General features: G+C 43.3%; 1 protein-coding gene across 2 annotated transcripts in view; it reads left to right on the forward strand.

The window, feature by feature from the left end:
* otud7b (OTU deubiquitinase 7B) overlaps positions 1–18,580 on the forward strand; it is a 39,447-nt gene extending 20,867 nt beyond the window's left edge. Inside the window, exons 2-12 of one of the 2 annotated variants that reach the window (XM_085803630.1) lie at positions 486–727; positions 1,693–1,863; positions 2,184–2,420; positions 4,109–4,210; positions 4,692–4,819; positions 6,043–6,149; positions 6,587–6,714; positions 7,361–7,510; positions 8,809–8,923; positions 12,070–12,148; positions 13,297–18,580. In XM_085803630.1, the coding sequence (XP_085659756.1) occupies positions 643–727; positions 1,693–1,863; positions 2,184–2,420; positions 4,109–4,210; positions 4,692–4,819; positions 6,043–6,149; positions 6,587–6,714; positions 7,361–7,510; positions 8,809–8,923; positions 12,070–12,148; positions 13,297–14,778 (2,784 nt within the window). In that variant the 5' untranslated portion in view covers positions 486–642 and the 3' untranslated portion in view covers positions 14,779–18,580. The remainder of the gene's footprint in view (positions 1–485; positions 728–1,692; positions 1,864–2,183; positions 2,421–4,108; positions 4,211–4,691; positions 4,820–6,042; positions 6,150–6,586; positions 6,715–7,360; positions 7,511–8,808; positions 8,924–12,069; positions 12,149–13,296) is intronic. The other variant, XM_085803631.1, reaches the window with a different exon arrangement.
* Positions 18,581–18,602: the final 22 nt, after the last annotated feature.

Here is an 18,602-nt window from a genome sequence, read left to right on the forward strand (position 1 = left end):
CGCTTACTTCTGCTTTAAATATTTAGTGAAAATATTAGTAATGTAATTATAATTTGACTGTATTTGATTTTACACATTCATATGTTCTATAAAAAATCTATAATCGTGACGGGCCCATTTTGAAATATCAAATATTTCAGTTCTTTTATTTCATGCTGAAACCGCACAACGACACGCCGTCAGTTGACTTGAGAATCGAGCAAACTTCTTTTGTGAACCACTTTGTGTGCCACAGCTGTTGTCATGGGTGGGGACGAGTGACCGCAAAGGTGTCAAGTTCAACAGCAACCAGGCCACAACGGGCTTGCATTTGATATGGGGTTAAGCAAGGTTAATGATATCAGTCTCTCATTCAGTGTAAACATTCAAACTCTACCACTGCTTTGATCCCCTGTAAGCTTTTGCTAATCTTTGTGGAGAATGTTTAACTTGTAATACCTGTAGGTTTAATCTCTCTTTTTTTTCCACCTGTGCTCTCTCCTCAGGTGTGGCCGGTAGAGTAGCCCAAGGTAGAGGACTCCCCTCACCTCTTCCCTCGCTGTTGGGTCGGATTCACTGTTTGTTTGTCTTTTTTTTTCTTTTTTTTTTCTTGTTTGTTTTTCTACCCGGAAGCAACCCGCCAACTTGTGAATTCATGATCACATGACCGTGGATATGGACGCAGTCCTGTCCGACTTTGTCCGTTCCACGGGAGCTGAACCAGGATTGGCCAGAGATCTGCTAGAGGGTGAGTTACAGAGTGCAGAATATTTTCATACAGTCAATGCTACACAATAAATACTATATTATCTTGAATTCATTATTAATTAAAGTGTAAAAAAACCTGAAATTTGTCAGTTATGTGTTGATCTCAGTTCCACTTTGATCTGCTCTGTTTTTATCTTTAGTTCAGTGTTTTTCAACCTTGGGGTCGGGACCCCACGTGGGGTCGCCTGGAATTCAAATGGGGTCGCCTGAAATGTCTAGTAATTGAATAAAAACATTTTTTTTTTTAAATTTTTTATATATATTTTTTTTCAGCTAATTATTATCTTATATATCTTTTTAAAATTATGATTAAAACACCACACACAATCTTAAACAATTGTATTATTATACTCTCACTTTCTCGAATATAAATCGAGTTCAAATAAAATGCAGCATATAGAAATATTTTGATTGACAGCTGCAATTACGTGATCGCGGGGTTGCCAGAAATTTGTGATGTCAAATTGGGGTCACGACTCACGAGCCAAAAAAGGTTGGGAACCACTGCTTTAGTTTGATCGCTGCTGTTTCCAGGCCTTTTTAGCAGCAGCCAAACTGACCGTTGTCTCAGTCAGCGCTTCTGGCTTGTTGTTACTGTTAATTAGCCTATCATACAGTAACAGAGGGAAGGTATAGCTGGAGTCAACAGGGCTCCTGTTGCCTAGCAGCAACACAAGTTGCAGATAAGAATATGGGTTAAAAATGTAACGCAATGCAGTGAACAGCAGAGAGCCGGTGAGCCGAGACGTGCTCCAAATTCAGATATTTACCCAAGCAGAGGAATGTGCCAGTGGCCTTTACATAAGATAAGATATGGTTGCATCAACCAGCGGTAAATATTTAAACTCTTTAAGGATGTGTAATTTGCTCGACACGGGAACAAGACTCGGGTTGTCTGACTGGACTTGTTGGCTCAGGTTAGATGTTTTCTTTCCCTGTCTGTAGGCAAGAACTGGGATTTCACTGCTGCACTCAGTGACTTTGAGCAGCTTCGACAGGTGCATGCTGGGAACCTGACGTATCCATTCACAGAGGAGAGGACGTATCTGCCTCTCGAAAAGGAGATGGCCAGGGTGGTACGGCCCATACTCCACCGACAAGATGAGGTGGTGCAAGGTGAGACCAGCTGTGTTGCTTTTTGTGAATGCATGCAGCCCACCGTCACCGTGGCTTTGAGATAATCACCAGTTTAAGATGCTCGGTTCAGTAGGTGATGTTAAATGAGGACATACACACACACACAGACGATTACCATCCAGTAATAACAGCAGTTTTTGCTCCATCTACGGGTAAAAAAAGTAACAGCTAATGCAGGTTTTCATTTTCAGATAACCACAGCAACGTGGCCTCTTTTTCCTATTCCCCACATGCCTACATCTGCCTGTTAGCCAGGATCCACAGCTTCCCCTCCTCATGCTCTTGTCACTGTCTCTCAGCAGCCACAGAAAAGCGCCTGTCCAGGGGGATCTCCCACGCCAGTTCAACCATTGTGTCTTTGGCCCGCTCTCACGTCTCGAGCACCGGCGGCGGCGGCAGCAGCAGCGAGCCGCTTCTGGACACGCCCCTGTGCACTTTCCAACTACCGGACCTCACGGTGTACCAGGACGACTTCCGCAGCTTCATCGAGAGAGATCTCATCGAGCAGTCAATGATGGTGGCCTTGGAGCACGCTGGTGAGAAAAACTGAATACCAGTCAGAGATATCACACTCTGTCTGCTTATGTAGCCGCAGTGTCTCATGGAATCTCATGGAAGATTTACAGAAGGTTTGATCTGCAACCAAATAAAGTCATCCAGCTTTATCAACACACAGCGTGCAAACCAAAATATTGTAACATCCCACGGACTTCTCATCATACATTAAAGCCCCAGTATGTAACTTATTTGGCTTTTTATTATCAAAAATCAAATATTGCTTTCATAAATACGTATTTCACTGAAGTGGAATCACACCCGCATACAAATGAAAGCTTTCTCGTTCCTTAGAATGAGTTGTTACAAGTCATTACAAATATAAAAGGGGCGACGCACCGAGCCTTGGCTGCCATGTTGCATCACCATTTTTTACGTTGAGTGGCAGCGTGACCATAGGTAACCATAGAAACTCAGTGGAGCTGTCGGCTCGGGGAGAAAGTTTTCCAGGTAGCGCCTGTTAAAACTGTCACCACTGTGTAGTGTGAGGAAGGACGGAGGCACTGATGTTGCATTCAGGTGCAGTCAGGCAGACGGCCGTCGGCAAACCAACCGGATGTCATTTTACTCCACGAGAGAAAGACGGTAAAACGTGGGTCAGGTAAACAATACGACATCACCATGACAACATATTGTCACGCCTGTATTGTTTTGCCTCGTGCTGGCGGACCACTGTTTACATAGACGCTTGTGTATCCTGTTACATGCAGCGTCTGTTGTCTGTCTGACGTCTGCCCGATTTCACGTGAATGCAACATCAAGAATACGTTCTGATATGCAACCGCACCGCCAGATGGGGGGAATTCCTACATGCTGGGGCTTTAAAGACTGGAGTGTAGCACATAACAGCACATCAGTGGAAAGCTTCTCCATAGCACATAAAGGAAAATCCCTTTTATACACATACAATTGCAAATGTATCATTAATTATAGTTGAGGAATTTAGTTTTGAACATTTCCATTGAAGATTTTGACATGTCACAGTGAAAATTCACCATCATGTCACTCTGTCATGACTTCCTGGGACACTTTAATGGAACTGAGTCATTGTTCATGTAAAAACTGTGGCAAGTGAAAATGTCAGCTGTGATAAAAGCCCATTGTCCTCAACCTGTGGTATCAATGGTCACCAATACCAACCACCTATACTCTGTGGTCATTTTATTAGGTACACCCTTTCATTCTAATGCGGTCTGCTGTACTGTAACTGTTCTGCCAAGGGTCCACTTTAAGGACACCTGTTAATTTTGTGACACTGTCATATTGTGTAATCAGTTATTTTCTAGCATTGGAGATCATAGTTATTATATTTTAAAGGTTTTCTAATAATCTGCCGCCCCTGTGTCTGTAAAAAAAAAAAAAAAAAAAAAAAAAAATGCAACTGTATAATGTAACACCAGCTTGAACTATAACATAAATAATATATATATCATTTAAATGACATATTTTCAGCATGTCAACAAAGAAAATTAACATAATCAGCTTTGTAGAGGTAGAATTTATGGCTTCTGTGCAAGTGAAATCCAAAACAAGGTCACTAGTTACTCATGATTGTTACTTATACTTAATTATATGACTTTGACTTTGATCTTTTATGACATATTGTAAAGCACTTTGAAATGAAGTAGTGGTAGCAGATGAGTTAAATATTTTTCCCATGTGCCTCCAGGGCGACTGAATTGGTGGACAAAAGTAGTTCCCAACTGTCAGAGTCTGCTGCCTCTGGCAACGAGCGGAGACGGAAATTGCCTGTTACACGCAGCCTCGCTCGGTGAGTATCACAGACCTCTCAAACAAGACCCCGGCACCGCACAGGTTCACCCTCCATTAGCATTCATTAAGAGAGCTTCATTGTTAGCCCAAGCACTAATTGCGTTTTACAGTGTGGCTGTGCACATTCACTTAGCCTTTGTGGCCCACTTAGGAGCCCTAGTCCGGAAAATTAATAATGCTTTAACAAATGTGCAGGCATTGTTCCAGACCCTGTAGTCCAGCTCCTGGGTAGGAGATGTGACAATAATATTCATCCACTTAACCTGTCTCCTTTCAATATATTTGAAGTGAAAATACAGCAACAAATTCATTCATTTACTGATTGATAGTTCATTTCTTTCATACATGTCGGAACCACAAAAAAAACAAAAAAAAAAACGAAATCAGACTCTGCTGCTTTTTATCATTTTATGTGCAGTGTTGTACAAAAGCTTTTGTTACTGTAGGTTAAATGTCCTCATTTTGTTTTTCTCCTGCAGGTATGTGGGGCTTTCACGACCGGGACTTGATGCTGCGCAAGTCCCTGTATGCGCTAATGGATCACGGGCTGGAGAGAGAGGCACTGAAGCGCAGGTGGAGGTGGCAGCAGACCCAGCAGAACAAAGAGGTCTGTTCTAGAGGCTGCACATTTCTCTAGGTCATCTTTGTAACTCTGTGATGACTGCATGAGGGCACCGCCAGCGGAGGAAATGTTGTGAACTTTTGAATTGGCGCCTTAAGCCACAGGCTCAATGAACATGTCAAGGCCTCCTCCATGCTGCGCAGCGGCCTGCAGCGCTCGCAAATCTTGAAAAAGAAAGCATTTGAAATGTGAAATGTACACTTGTAACTATCGTTGAATATAGTGCATACAGCATACAGCTCTATCAAAACACAGTGGCAACAAAAAAAGAACATCACCAGTGGTGAGCAATGTTAACTTTGCCAACTGCGGAGCAATTTCCTGTGAATATATATTATAATCAAAGCTTTGGCATTTGGGGGAACTCAGTAATGTGATGCACCAATTCTATCACATCAGTTGTTTCATGCTTGTAGTAACTATGTAGCAGTGCTACACCTTTTCCTATGGCACAGTGTCAGAAAAATAAATGGAAACAACTGAGCATGATTGACAGGTTCAGCAGTAGTTTCCTGGACAATATTCTGATGACCATATCAAATACAAACAGTCCTTTTAAGATAGTTTTATCATTACCCTATCTTCAACAATAAAATGTAAGCACTGGTATCTCCACCTACTATTGTCAGTCTTTGTTAAATCTTTAGGTGGAGCCTGGCAGAGCTGTATATGGGCTTAACTTCCCTTTGTAACACTCTGAGACGGCAAAACAAGATGATCTTTGGAGCCTTTTTTAAACAGAACATTACGACTTCTTTCCACAGGAAAGCAAGCGTAACGGCACACTGAGTATGTGTAACTACTTCTAAAGTGGTCGCACACAGCTTGCAGACATACACAGAGGAGAAGCTTTACAGATGACCGCCTAATGCTCAGCCATTCTTCAACGACTTACCTCTGTGGTGTTCCTTAAGCAAATCAGTTCAACCTAAACTGTGCCTGCTCAGTAGGCAGCAGGAGAGGACTGCACGTCTTTCTTGTGCGTAGGGGAACAGGGATGTTGAGTGATGACGATAAGATGATATTGATGATTTGTTCCGCTGTTACTCTGTGAACAACACAGGGAGTTGTTAAATCTCTTTCCTCAGTTGTTAATATGTAACCTTGTGCTATGACACAATAACATCGCGGCGTGCTTTTGTGACATTTGACACTCCCTCTCTAAATGGCAAGTGTGTGTTTGTGTGTGTGTGTCCTTTCCCCTTCAGTCTGGTTTGGTGTACACGGAGGAGGAGTGGCAGAAAGAGTGGAATGAACTGTTGAAGCTGGCCTCCAGCGAGCCCAGAATACACTACAGCACCAACGGCACCAACGGGTAAGGTCTGGCCCGGACAAAGCAGGGACTGTTAACCACACACTCAGTCACACTCATGTTTTTATTCATGAACAAACAATCAGAACTGAGTGGCCGGCCCTCGTTTCAGTCCATCTGCTTTTTATTCTAACAACTATGAATAATTCACCATTATCCTTAAATATACTGACAAAGTTTTAAAGCCAAACTCTCTGATTATCTTTCAAATGTAGGTTTCTCTCAGTATATTAAATTACTAACTTATGTACATATACTATGTGAGTTTTGCTTACATTACATTTTTTACTACTTTTTTTTTGCCCCACATGGAACCCATCAAAGGACAAATAAAAGCTTCCAGTCTGCTTGAATTGTTGATTATCTCTGGTTTTGCAACAGTAGAAGCATTTGCGTGTCTGTTAACCAAACGCTCTGGTGTTGTATTTGTTGTCGTTCAGGGCGGAGTCCTCCGATGAACCAGTTTATGAGAGCTTAGAGGAGTTCCACGTCTTTGTCCTGGCTCACGTCCTCAGAAGACCCATAGTGGTGGTGGCTGACACCATGCTGAGGGACTCTGGAGGAGAGGGTAAACCATATACCACTATAACAGTATAACAGTATAGTTCACTGCCCCAGTGCCTCGGGGGGAATAAGTTTGTCATTTACAGTATTTACTCCCAATGCAGAAACTTGGCAGAAAGTCGAGACAGTCACAGAAAACTTTTCTCACCGACTTGTTGATGTTTGCTGGTTTGTTTGATTTGTCCAAATAAAGTAAACACCACTTTTTTTTTTGCAGCTCAAGCAATTTAAAAAAGTATGAACTGCTGCTAAGCACTGTGTGGCCCATTTCTGTACAAACACATAAATCTTCTTCACAAAAAGCCTCACATGCACTCCCACAAGGAGACAAGTAACAGCCTTAATAGGTTGATTAATGTTGTAGATTTAAATTGGCTTTGTGGTGTTGAAATGCTACTGCTACATTTTTTTTTTGATACCAGGTGACATCACTCCTTTTTGGGATTACTGCATCAGACAATTGGTTTAAAATGAGAAGTAGACATAACGTACCGCCCAACAAGTTAAAAAAAAGATGTTTTGATTTACTGAAAGAGGTGAAAGCTTGTTTCTATTCTTGGCCAAATCCTCCCGCTGTGTTTTATCGCCCTGGAAATGGTGCTGAGGTCGTGCTTTTTCAGGTGTCTAATGTCCTTTTTACTCTCTCCTAGCCTTTGCTCCCATCCCATTCGGAGGCATATACCTACCGCTGGAAGTGCCAGCTGCCAAGTGCCATCGCTCACCCCTGGTCCTGGCGTATGACCAGGCGCACTTCTCTGCCCTGGTCTCTATGGAGCAGAAGGACAGCTCCAAAGAGCAAGGTAATGCTCTGCAGCATACGTAAGGGATAATGCCCGACGAGGTGTCCATTATCAGAAATTAATGGACGACGCGGAGGCGTGAACCGTCCTCCGCTTCGCGTCGGACGGTTGCTTCCGCGAAGTCCATTAATTTCTGATAATCGGACACCTCGAAGGGCATTATCCCGCTTATACCATGGTCACTTACGAGAAAAATACATATTAAATAAGTCAGTCATGATTAAATGTTGTTTTTACCGTTAAAATCATACGTCGTCTTTAACATAAGCGGCTGAGCGGACTATTTAATAACTCTCGTCGGCGATAAAAGAAAAAAGAGAGGGACCCGCTGTGACCGCAGCGTACAGCCAGTGACTCTGCCACAGCCTGATGGTGAAGTGACGGCTTAAATGTTACGTGACACAAAGTTTTTCAGAGGTCCAGTGCACTTCTTACCGCTGGTGTGTTTACAGACTCCAGTGCCGTGATGCGCTGAAAAAAAGTTGTTTTGGTCCGAGTGTCCGTTGCCGTGGTTACCAACAAGCATTTGAGCCAGCGCAGTAATATTTAGAACGTAATCAGGCAATTTTACCGGAACATCTTTATGGGTGTCCATTATCACTTTTTAATGGACACCCAGCAGCCAATCAGAATCGAGGATTCACCCAGACCATGGTATAAATCTTGATCATCCTGTCGTGTGTTTTTTTTCCCTTTGTGCCAGCCTGTTAGTAAGCAGCTGACATATCAAAACTATGTATCACTGCTCATGCTTGTAACGCTTTTCCATAATTCTTCATTGGCGTTGCTTAAGATTAAAACATCCTTGAGTAATTTGCAAGATTTCCTAATAAGCACAACGAGCCACTTTCTCACTTTACGACTTGGCACCTTCGCTTGATTGGTCGGTCTTTTTATATTACTGACCTTAGTGGTTTATTTGAGAAAGGTGATTAATGGCCACTGGGCTTTTGAGCATATCCACTGATCTCTGTAACTCAACACCGAGTAAACAAATGACCATCTGTCGTGTTGAAGTTGAGTGGTAATTCAATAACAGTTTAAAGAGCAACACATCACCAAGAACTGTATGAAGTGGGCGTTACGACTGCTTCTCCAGATGATCATGTTGGTCTTAGTGCCATTTCTTATGCTTTTCATGTCTCTTAATTGAAATTTTGGAGAAACATTGACTAGTAAAACTAACTAAACAAGTGCCATTGAAGCCATTTGATTGTTTCAGTCTTAAAAAATTCAGATAGGTTTATTATTATTAGTTTATCTTATAAAAGTTCCTTTCTGTCTGTCTCTGCCAACAGTTGTGATCCCCCTCACTGACTCGGAGCACAAGATGCTTCCTCTGCACTTTGCTGTGGATCCAGGGAAAGACTGGGAGTGGGGCAAAGATGACACTGACAACGTGATGCTGGCAAGGTATGACCTTTTTGTGTTTTCCATACGGTTATGCTTATTTTTACAGGTTAAATGTGCACATAAAGTGCTTTTTATAAACGGACCTACTCAAAGTGCTGACACGGGGTCACAAAGGAGGGAAAAAAGGGAAAATGGCACTTGCATGTGCACTCTGTAATAGACGGCAGAGTGTCAGTGTGGAGGGATTGACCCCTGACTCCAGATTAGCGACACTCACTGCCAGTGACAATAAGATTAGCTCTAAATACCTTCTATGAATGGAGCAAGAGAAGAAGCGCCAAAATAGCGGCTTGGTAAAAATAATCCTCCACCTTATTTACGTCAGCTGATGTCACTGTGGATGTCTTTTTTTAGACCAAACGGTGGCCAGACATGATATTACATGAGTGGCTATTAACATTGTTTGGAAAAGGTCATTGAGTTAAAAGGCTATTGCAGACCAAGAATGCAAAACAACAACAGGCCTTTAGTGCACTTACTTACCACTCACTGTGGCATTCAGATCCAAATTACCAGTTGTTTGCCAGCAGTATGGAAATCTAACATTCGGTTTTATTATCAGCCAACACTTCAGAAAAAGGAGCCACGTTATACTGTTTATTAGAGAACATCATTCTTATCTCAGGGAACAACTTGGTTTACTTACAAACTGAATAAACATGTGTGTATGTCTTCACTGTGTGTTATTTCTTAACTCTAGCAATGCAACATTGATTTCTTAAAGGAATAGTTCAACATTTTGGCAAATTTGCCCATTGCCATAATAGCTGTAGTTTTAGCAGTAGGTTCGTTATCTTTAATTGTCGGTGCAAGCTATTGTTAGAACGGCGGAGCAGAGCCGCAAGCTGCTCAGAGCAACACTACAGAGGATAATGGGATTTCTTGGTTTCCCTCATCAAACTCATCAAATACACAATCCAACAACTCCAAAACGCTCTGGTGGACAAGTTGTGACCTGCACATTCACCACGCTATGAGATAATAACAGAACGTTACGAGACAGCGTTGTTTTCGAGGCAAATGCAGAGACTGCTTGCCGAAAAACTGCCCCCGACAGGAATGGGCATCAGCTGTTTTGCATGAATTTACCTCGAAAACAACTCTGTCTCTTAATGTTCCGTTATTATCTCATAGCGTGGTGAATGTGCAGGTCACAACTTTTTGAGTTGTTGGATTGTGTATTTGATGAGTTTGATGAGGGAAACCAAGAAATCCCATTATCCTCTGTAGTGTTGCTCTGAGCAGCTTGCGGCTCTGCTCCGCCGTTCTAACAATAGCTTGCACCGACAATTAAAGATAACGAACCTACTGCTAAAACTATAGCGATTATGGCAATGGGCAATACTGATACATATCAATATATACATTTAATGGATTTAACGGTCTCATTGTGTTTGTTCGACCTCAGTGATGGTTTGATATGAAGTATTTGAAGAGGTCTATTCAGGTCAGGGCTGAAATCTATATAAATGAAGTCAGGGCTCGACAGTGCGACTGTTTTGCTCGCATTTGCGAGTTGATAATATCCCGTGCGAATAAAAAATTGCATTCAGTCGCATCAGTGCGACTCGGACAGAAACTGCATGCACCGCTTTGCATGCTGTTTAATGTGAGCAGTATCCCCCCCGCCCCGCCCCCCCTGCCTGTTTGGTGATTTTGGCCGCCGCATTGATTAAAGCTTGTGTACATCGGGGCCGTTCAGATGTAACGTCTTTTCCGCACATTACTTTCAAGGTAGACGCGCGTCATGCACGCCAAGGCGACACCGTAGCAGCGCACATTCGGTGCGAAGCGCTTTTTTTCCGTGCACGTTCGACCTGCTTCTCCCTCCGGTACACGGTCTCGGGCTGTGTCTCTCCTACTGTTTCACACGGAGCTCTGCCCCAGGTGAAGGAAGCCCTTAGGTGGACGTGGCCTCCGAGGCTACCGCGGAGCTATCAAAAAAAAAAAAAAAACGCTTGTCGCGGTGAGAACAGCTGACATGTGGTCACAGTCTCACAGGGCAACATTCATATAAACTTCAACCTCAAAGCTCCCTGTCTGACCTGTCCCTGAACATCACACAGGGGCAACATGGAGCTGCTTGTGTGACAGGTTGTTGAGGAAAAATGTTTGGTGTTTTTACTGTTCTCAAATGTAAAAATGGGTCATGTTGGACCCTCAGCATTATTTAAGGCTTAAACAGCCTGCTACAACATTTTTCATTGTGCTCTGTATGTAATGTTCAGCTTTTTATACTGAGGGAAATATAGGTTCACTGCTCATCAATACCCCCACCCCAGGGCCACATGCACACACATTCAGCGCAAAACTAAAAACTAATATTGGTTGTAATAAATATTCTATTTTCTCACACATATTTGCAATGTTTGTCTTTCCTGATTTTTGTTAAGGCAAAGAGCCAGTTATAACATTAGCAAATATAATATATAATATAACATAAGACAAATTAGTCTACCGGGTTAGGATTATAGGCTAAATCTACTTTTTTTGTTTGAAAATGATATTTTCACCAAAACTGCAAAATTTTTATTGTGCTACTAAAAAATGTTGTGTGCTACTAAATTTTTCAGCATGGTAGCACAGTGCTACTTGGAAAAAAGCTTAGCGTCAAGCCCTGGAAGTCAAGTGTTATCATGGTTCTGTGCGACTAGAGGCTTGTTTGAGCTTCGACCGCAGACTTTGGCTCTGTCTGCACCCAGTGGGATGGTACTTGGCGGTACTACTCAAATGGTGGAAACGATCATTGTGTTCCCTGACTTTGTTGGCACGGGTCACCTGCCTGTCTTGCGGCGGATAATGCTCTGCTGTTTATCCAGCTTTGGAAATCTGAACCATTTCCAAATCGCTGATTTTCTGTGAGCCCTCTCCACCACAATTTCCTTGTCTTGTGCAGACATCTAACTCTGCTCATAGTTGCTCACGACAGTGACACCACATTTATTGTAAATAACTCATCAGTTTGTTATCATTTTGCAGTTGATGTGTCACCTGTCCCCAAGGTGGCTTAAAACTAGCTGTCCTGTGTGCCATAACGAATATTACATTTTCAACACAAGATAATATTATAAATTGTCTTGTGTTCTGTGATGCGCTCATCTCACCGAAGTCTGACTTGCCTCTCTTTTTTTCCCTTTTCCTTCCAGTGTTGCTCTTTCTTTAGAGGCCAAGCTCCAGATGTTGCACAGCTACATGACGGTGGCCTGGCTGCCCCTGCCCTGTGAGGTAAAGATCAAAGTCCACACATTCAAACCCAGTGTTGCTCCTTTAAAGCAGGAGGGGGCTTATAAACCCGGCTTAGACAACACGATTCATCATAACTTTTATTGGACACACTGTTTTTGGCCCAAATTGCCCAAGATATGAATGATGAAAGCTGTAGTTAATGATTTTTCAGCTAACCATGGATACTGGTTGAGTGTTATAAGGACTTATTCAGTGTGTCGACGGCCAGACTGAGTTCTGGAATAAATAAAAAAAATTAAAAAAAAAAAGAGAAACCTTGCCTTGTAATGTGATAATCAGATTGATGCAAAAGTAGTTGGGAAACTTGTATAACAAGTGAGCCTTTTGTTATTAGTATTAATTTCCCACATTTGTTACAAACAAGGGCAATTTTTCCATTCTTTCTTTCTTCTCCATTGAACCAGCTGTTCCCCGACTGCTGTACAAACCCCATGTGAAAACAAACTACACAGGGCCGTTGAGGTCATAAAGTCACGCCACACAAACACTGCGACAAAGGTCCTCTTGTGCGCTACATGCTAACATCATGGAGCTGGAAAAGCACAAGTTCACTGCAGTCTCACAGTTAAGCTGCGGGGACTGGTGGCGCTGCAGGAATCCGTGTATTAAAAATATGATTTAAGGAGATTATTCTGTTAAGCAATGCTACCGCTGGATAGCTGTGTCACGGTCATTACTGCTTAAAGACGGGCCCCCGTGTAGCTGATCCTTGTTTGAGATCAGAACGCTGCGTCACTATGTAGGTCATCTCATTGCCAAATACAGCATTCTTTATTTTACAGCTTCTTTAACGTGGTTCTGGGTATGAAAAGGCCTCAGAAAAACTGTGTCACTTGTGTTTTTCTGCACTGGTCTGCAAAAAAAACAACTCTATGAATCATTCTTTTCACATCCGTTCTGCCACCCCCCCCCCATACCTGAGGGGCATGGGCCTGTACTGTGCTAAATTTGACTCTCCTTTTTTGTGAATTTCAGCGCACTGAAACCAACCTACAACTCAACTTAATTTCTTTTCAACATTATATATTTATGTAGTTTTCAACTATACTTCAGCAAGTTAGGGTTGATGTATATTTTTCTTAAAAGTTTTTTTTCCCAGCTTGTGTTTGTGCTTTGTTTCCTCACAGCAAGCCCCTCTGGCCCAGCCCGAGTCTCCCACAGCATCGGCAGGAGAAGATGCCCGAACACCTCCGGACTCGGGAGAGTCAGACAAGGAGTCAGTCAGCAGCAGCTCCAACGGCAACGGCGACACAACCACAGGATCAACAGTCAACGGAGGCGGGTCCTTGGCCAAGAACAGCTCCTCTTCCTCATCCAGTTCCTCGAGCAGCGGTTCGGCCGGGACGGGAGCGGCGGGGAAGGACAAGACCAAGAAGGAAAAGGACAAAGATAAAGACAAGAAGAGGGCAGACTCTGTGGCCAATAAGCTCGGCAGTTTTGGCAAGAGTCTGGGCAGCAAGCTAAAGAAAAACGTGGGCGGACTGATGACAGGAAAGAACACTGGGGCCGCAGGTGCCAAGCAGGAGGGCGGGGAGAAGAAAAAGGGCTCATTTAGGGGGAGGAAGGGCAGCAAGGATAGCTCGCCTTCAGCCCACGCCTCAGAGGATTCTGGGAAGGGCTCCCCGTCCTCAGGTAGTGAGCGTCTCAACGGGACGGGAAGCAGCATGAGCAGCAGCGGCGGGAGCAGCACCGAGAGCGAGACCTACAAGTACAGCGCCGACGTCAAGGTGAGCCTGGGCATCCTGCGGGCCGCCATGCAAGGCGAGAGGAAGTTCATCTTCTCCGGCCTCCTCACCACCAGCAACCGGCAGCCCTTCCAGGAGGAGATGATCCAGCGCTACCTGGCCGACGCCGAGGAACGCTTCCGGGCCGAGCAGGAGCAGCAGCGCCGCGACGCGGAGAGGAAGGGCCTCACCAACGGCATCCAGCCGCCCAAGAAGGAGGCGGCTGGCGGTACGGAGCTGAGCTACCGGCCCTACGAGGTCAAAGAGGAGCTGGCGGACTCGTCACCTTCCTTCGGCCAACTCAAGCCTTCTCCTCTGAGCCCCTCTATGTACTCTGGCGTGGTGCCCATCCCCCGGCCCTCCTTCATAGACCAGCCCCCCGCCGCCGCGCCCCTCACCCAGCACCTGCACATGCACGGCTACATGGATAATCGGCGCCAGCTGGCCGGCGGCTCCTCGGTCACCTCCTACCCTGGCCTCCCCTCGTACGCCACCCTTCCCCGACACTGCCCCACAGCGCAGGGCCCTCCCCACCCCCAGTACAGCAGCCCCCAAGGACCCTCTTCCCTGAGTCCCTCTCGCCTCGCGCCCTCATACCCCCCAGAGTTCGACCCGCCGGACTACCCCGGGTCGGAGCCCGCCGGCGGGAGCTACACCAACGGCTTCCGGGACATGCGCTCCGGCCTAGATTCCCGGAGCGGGCAGCCGCCGGTCAGGCACTACTCGCTGGGCAGCGCCGGCGGTCTGGCCAGCCTGCAGTCCAGCCGTTGTCGGACACCCAGCTGCACCTACTACGGACACCCTGAGACGGGCAACTACTGCTCCTACTGCTACCGGGAAGAGCTGAAGAAGAGGGAGACAGAACCAGCCATCCACAGGTTCTGAGTGGACCTTCGCTATGGCTTTGAATTTGACGAGTGGCCTTTTCAGTTAAAATGAAAAAACAAACAAACAAAAAAAACGGTTGGGGCGGATCAGCCTCCAAGTGAACAAGAGAAAGGCAACCAGTCCTGCTCCCTCCCTTTTTTTTTTTTTTTTTAGCTGTGTCACTTCCTGTTGAACCGTGTCAGAAAGTGACGGCGTGGACATGACTACAGAACAAACAGGGTGGTTACTGACTGCTGGGGTCGTGTATTAGACCATAGGATAAACTAACTGCACTTCTGTTACATTTTGCTGTGGCTCTTATGCAGGCATTGTATATGAGTGTATGAGTGTGTGTGCGTGTGCGTGTGTCTGTGTGAGTGTGTGTGTGTTCATGTGGTTGTGTGTGTGTGAGTTGCAGGCTCTCCTCCTTTATCAGTTTAACGCCTCGCTATTGTCTCCTCCTAGTGGAGAGAATGTATATGGCAGGCACCATGCAGAACACTCATCAACACATACTGTAATACATGCACACATTAACGCTAAATCAGACTCACACTTTAACATACACATGGATGCAAGCACAAACAGAAAAAAGGCGCGAGTGTCTCCACTCCATTTGTGCTCTGTGATCATGTTTGGATTTGTTAACTAAGGGATGTTTGAGCATTTTGAAATCACATCCTATTTGGGTGATTTCAGTGTTATACACATTTACACTACTGTTACTAGATACTTGCGTCATATGTACCTCGGGAAACAGCAGAATTAATCCTTGTCGAATGGCTTTCTCGTCAGTAGTATTTGCATAATGCAAATTGCGACTACCGTGCAATGCTAATGAATAAGTGTTCTGTGGGCTGCTGTGGTGCTAATGTTCCAGGGAGCAAACACATAACTGTCCATGCATTTAACACAACTGCTCTGCACTGTTAGTTGTATCTTTTCTGCACAAAACAAATTCTAAAATCTTGTCCAATTCATAAATCTATGAATTGAATTTAGAAGATGTCGACCCCGTTGAAGCTTATAAGAGCAATTGATCTCAGTCAGGCAGTGCAGAACAATGACAGTATAGCAACATGAAGCAGAGTATTTCATATGTTTGTGGGGAATGTGTCTCTTTCTTAGTTTGGTCTTCCTCTCTCCAAATAACGGATGATGTTCAGACATTTGATTATCGTGGCCAACGCAGGCATGCAATACTACACACTACAGAATCAATATGTCACATCCAGCACAACAGATTTTGGAGACGCCCGTTGGTTATGTAATTTAAATTTTCAAACACTGCTCATGTTAAAACACTAAACACATTGTTGGTGTCTTCAAATTAACAAAGTTGTCATGAAAAAGTGACAAAGAGTTGCTCTGAAGCGGCAAGGACGTCTCGCAGCTGTGGCGACCGTCTCCAGTTTCTGTTTGCTCGATGCAAAGTGACGCATCCAATTCTGCTGGGATAAAAAAAAACGACATTGAAGTTGCACTGAAAATATTCTGGTAACAAGTCACGGTTTCCCAAAAGTCACTGTTTTGAAATGGCAAACCCTCAGAGCTCTGTCGGTTTAAAAAAAAATGTGAATCACGTTTCATATTCTCATGGTCACGCAAAAGGTTAACAAAGTCATTCATCCACGGTGTCCTAACAGGACATCACAATCGCTTATTGGTCTGGTCGCCCACTGCACAGTTTAAAAGTTCTACTGAAGGCGGTTTCTAAATATCTGGCATTCGTCCCGCCAAGACCTTCTCTCTTTTTTGCACAAATTCAAGCACTTTCCTGATGTCCGTAGATAACAAAATGTTTTGCTGTTTTGTTTTTTGTTTTTTTTGAAGTGGCCTGACTGTTCGTCCGTTGTTCATCTCTGCAGACACTGCCACCTCTGTTCGTGGGAAATCAGGGGCACAGGCCTGAAGGTTCAGTTACTGTAGAGCTGCAGCATTTTGGTGCCAGCGTCACCATCTAACTCAGTTTCCTAGTTGCCTTTTTCAACATTTGTCCTCACGGCAACACAATCCTGTGTGTTCCTTGTAGAAAATGCACATAGAGTATCCACTGCTTGCTTCATCGCTTGCAGTTTTTACTACTACTGCCCCCTCAAAATTAGAATATTAATATTTTAATTTGTGTTGAAGCTATTGATTTTTTTTTTTTTTTCATTTGGTCATACAGTATCAATTAGTTGATACCAGGTGATTAAGTTGTACAAATGTCTAAATGACTACTTAAATACTTCAATTTGTGATTATTTCCCCTATGATAAACCCTGATGAGAAATTCCTTTTTGGGTAGTGTGACACTAGTTTGGCATTAAGTCCATTAGAAAAGCACAATTTAGTATGCAATTCACTGCCTTGCCCAGTTGAGGGCACCCTTGATTTGTTTTTCCTTTCCTCAGTATTTGGAGCTTGGTCCTTACATCCAAACAACAATGAACAAAAGTAACCAAAACGTTGGGAGAGTAACTTTCAGCAGTGCTCATATAACACTATGTAACACTATATTACAGTATTTTCCAGCCGTTATTAAAGCTGTTTGTAGAAGGAGGGAGGCTTTTTGCTGTGCATTTAATGTGACACTAAAGTTTTAATGACAGTAAAAAAAAACACTTAAATCACACTAGTTCCCAAGAAAACATTTGCTGTGTTTATGTGTGTTGACATGTGTTCATGCACTAGCATTTTAATCCAGACTACACCCATCAAATACTCCCTTACTGTGGGAAGGTGATGCCTGTTTTTAAAACTGTGTATGTGTGCATACTCCCTTTCCCTCCCTCCAAAGTAATAATTAGCTTACAAAACCATTTTGTTATTTTATTATCATTTTTTTTTCTTTTGTGACGAAACGGATGCCTCAGAAACATCAGACTTTACAGGCTACAAACACTTTTTGTATTTAAGATTTAAAAAAAAACAAAAAACATTGCGAGGTTGTATAAATATGTTCCATGTTATTTTTGTAAGCCCAAAGTTTTACAGTGTTTTTAAAATGGTAAGAATGTATATTGTTGGATACTTAAACAGGTATGGATGATGCTTGTAAGAGCCTGGGTTTGAGGTAGACATGTTGTTGACACTTTGGCTGTCGAAGGCGACTCCCAGATGGGCCTCGTGAAACTCGAAGCTCTCTCATTGCAAACTAATTTCCTCAATGCTGACCTAACAAGATACCATTTGAGAATATATATTTATAGTGAGATTTTTTAATAGGTTTCCTTGTGGAATGTTTAGTTGAGACGATTTAGGATGTTCTTTCTCACATGGCTAATTGTCTAGCAGTCTGGCTTTTATTTGTTTGTTGCTCTTTTTTTTTTTTGATTTGTACATTTTGTTTACTTTTTTTTTTTTTTTTTTTTTACACACACACACCAATCATTGCTATGCTAAAATACAACAGTGACGTTCTTGTTGACCCAGCTCGTTTCCTCCAAACCAAGAAGAGAAAATGGCTCAGAATTAATTTTGCAACACAACTGACCCAATATATTTTTATATATTGTACAACACTGTCATTTCTGTGGGAACAGAATTGTTCATCATGACATTAACATGGAATACTTCGAGTTGCATGGGACTGGAACTGTTGCATGTAAATGGCGATCCATTTTACCAAATTTGTGCATTATTTTAAATGATTTCAGTTGTCCTGGTATTTTTTGATCATTTTAATGTTTTGTTTTTGAGAGGAGAGTCTTCTAAGGCTGTGTGACAGTGCAATCTGGATAGAAAGAACATCAGATTTTATGTTAGGTCATTATTATTATTATTATAATTATTTTTTTGCACCGTTTGAATAAATTCTCATTGTATTTCAAGAACACCATGCTTCTTCTCTCTTTTGT

This window comes from Trachurus japonicus, chromosome 16 (genome assembly GCF_045865225.1).
Source record: "Trachurus japonicus isolate A0001 chromosome 16, Traja_1.0".
In the NCBI taxonomy this organism is placed as follows: domain Eukaryota; kingdom Metazoa; phylum Chordata; class Actinopteri; order Carangiformes; family Carangidae; genus Trachurus; species Trachurus japonicus.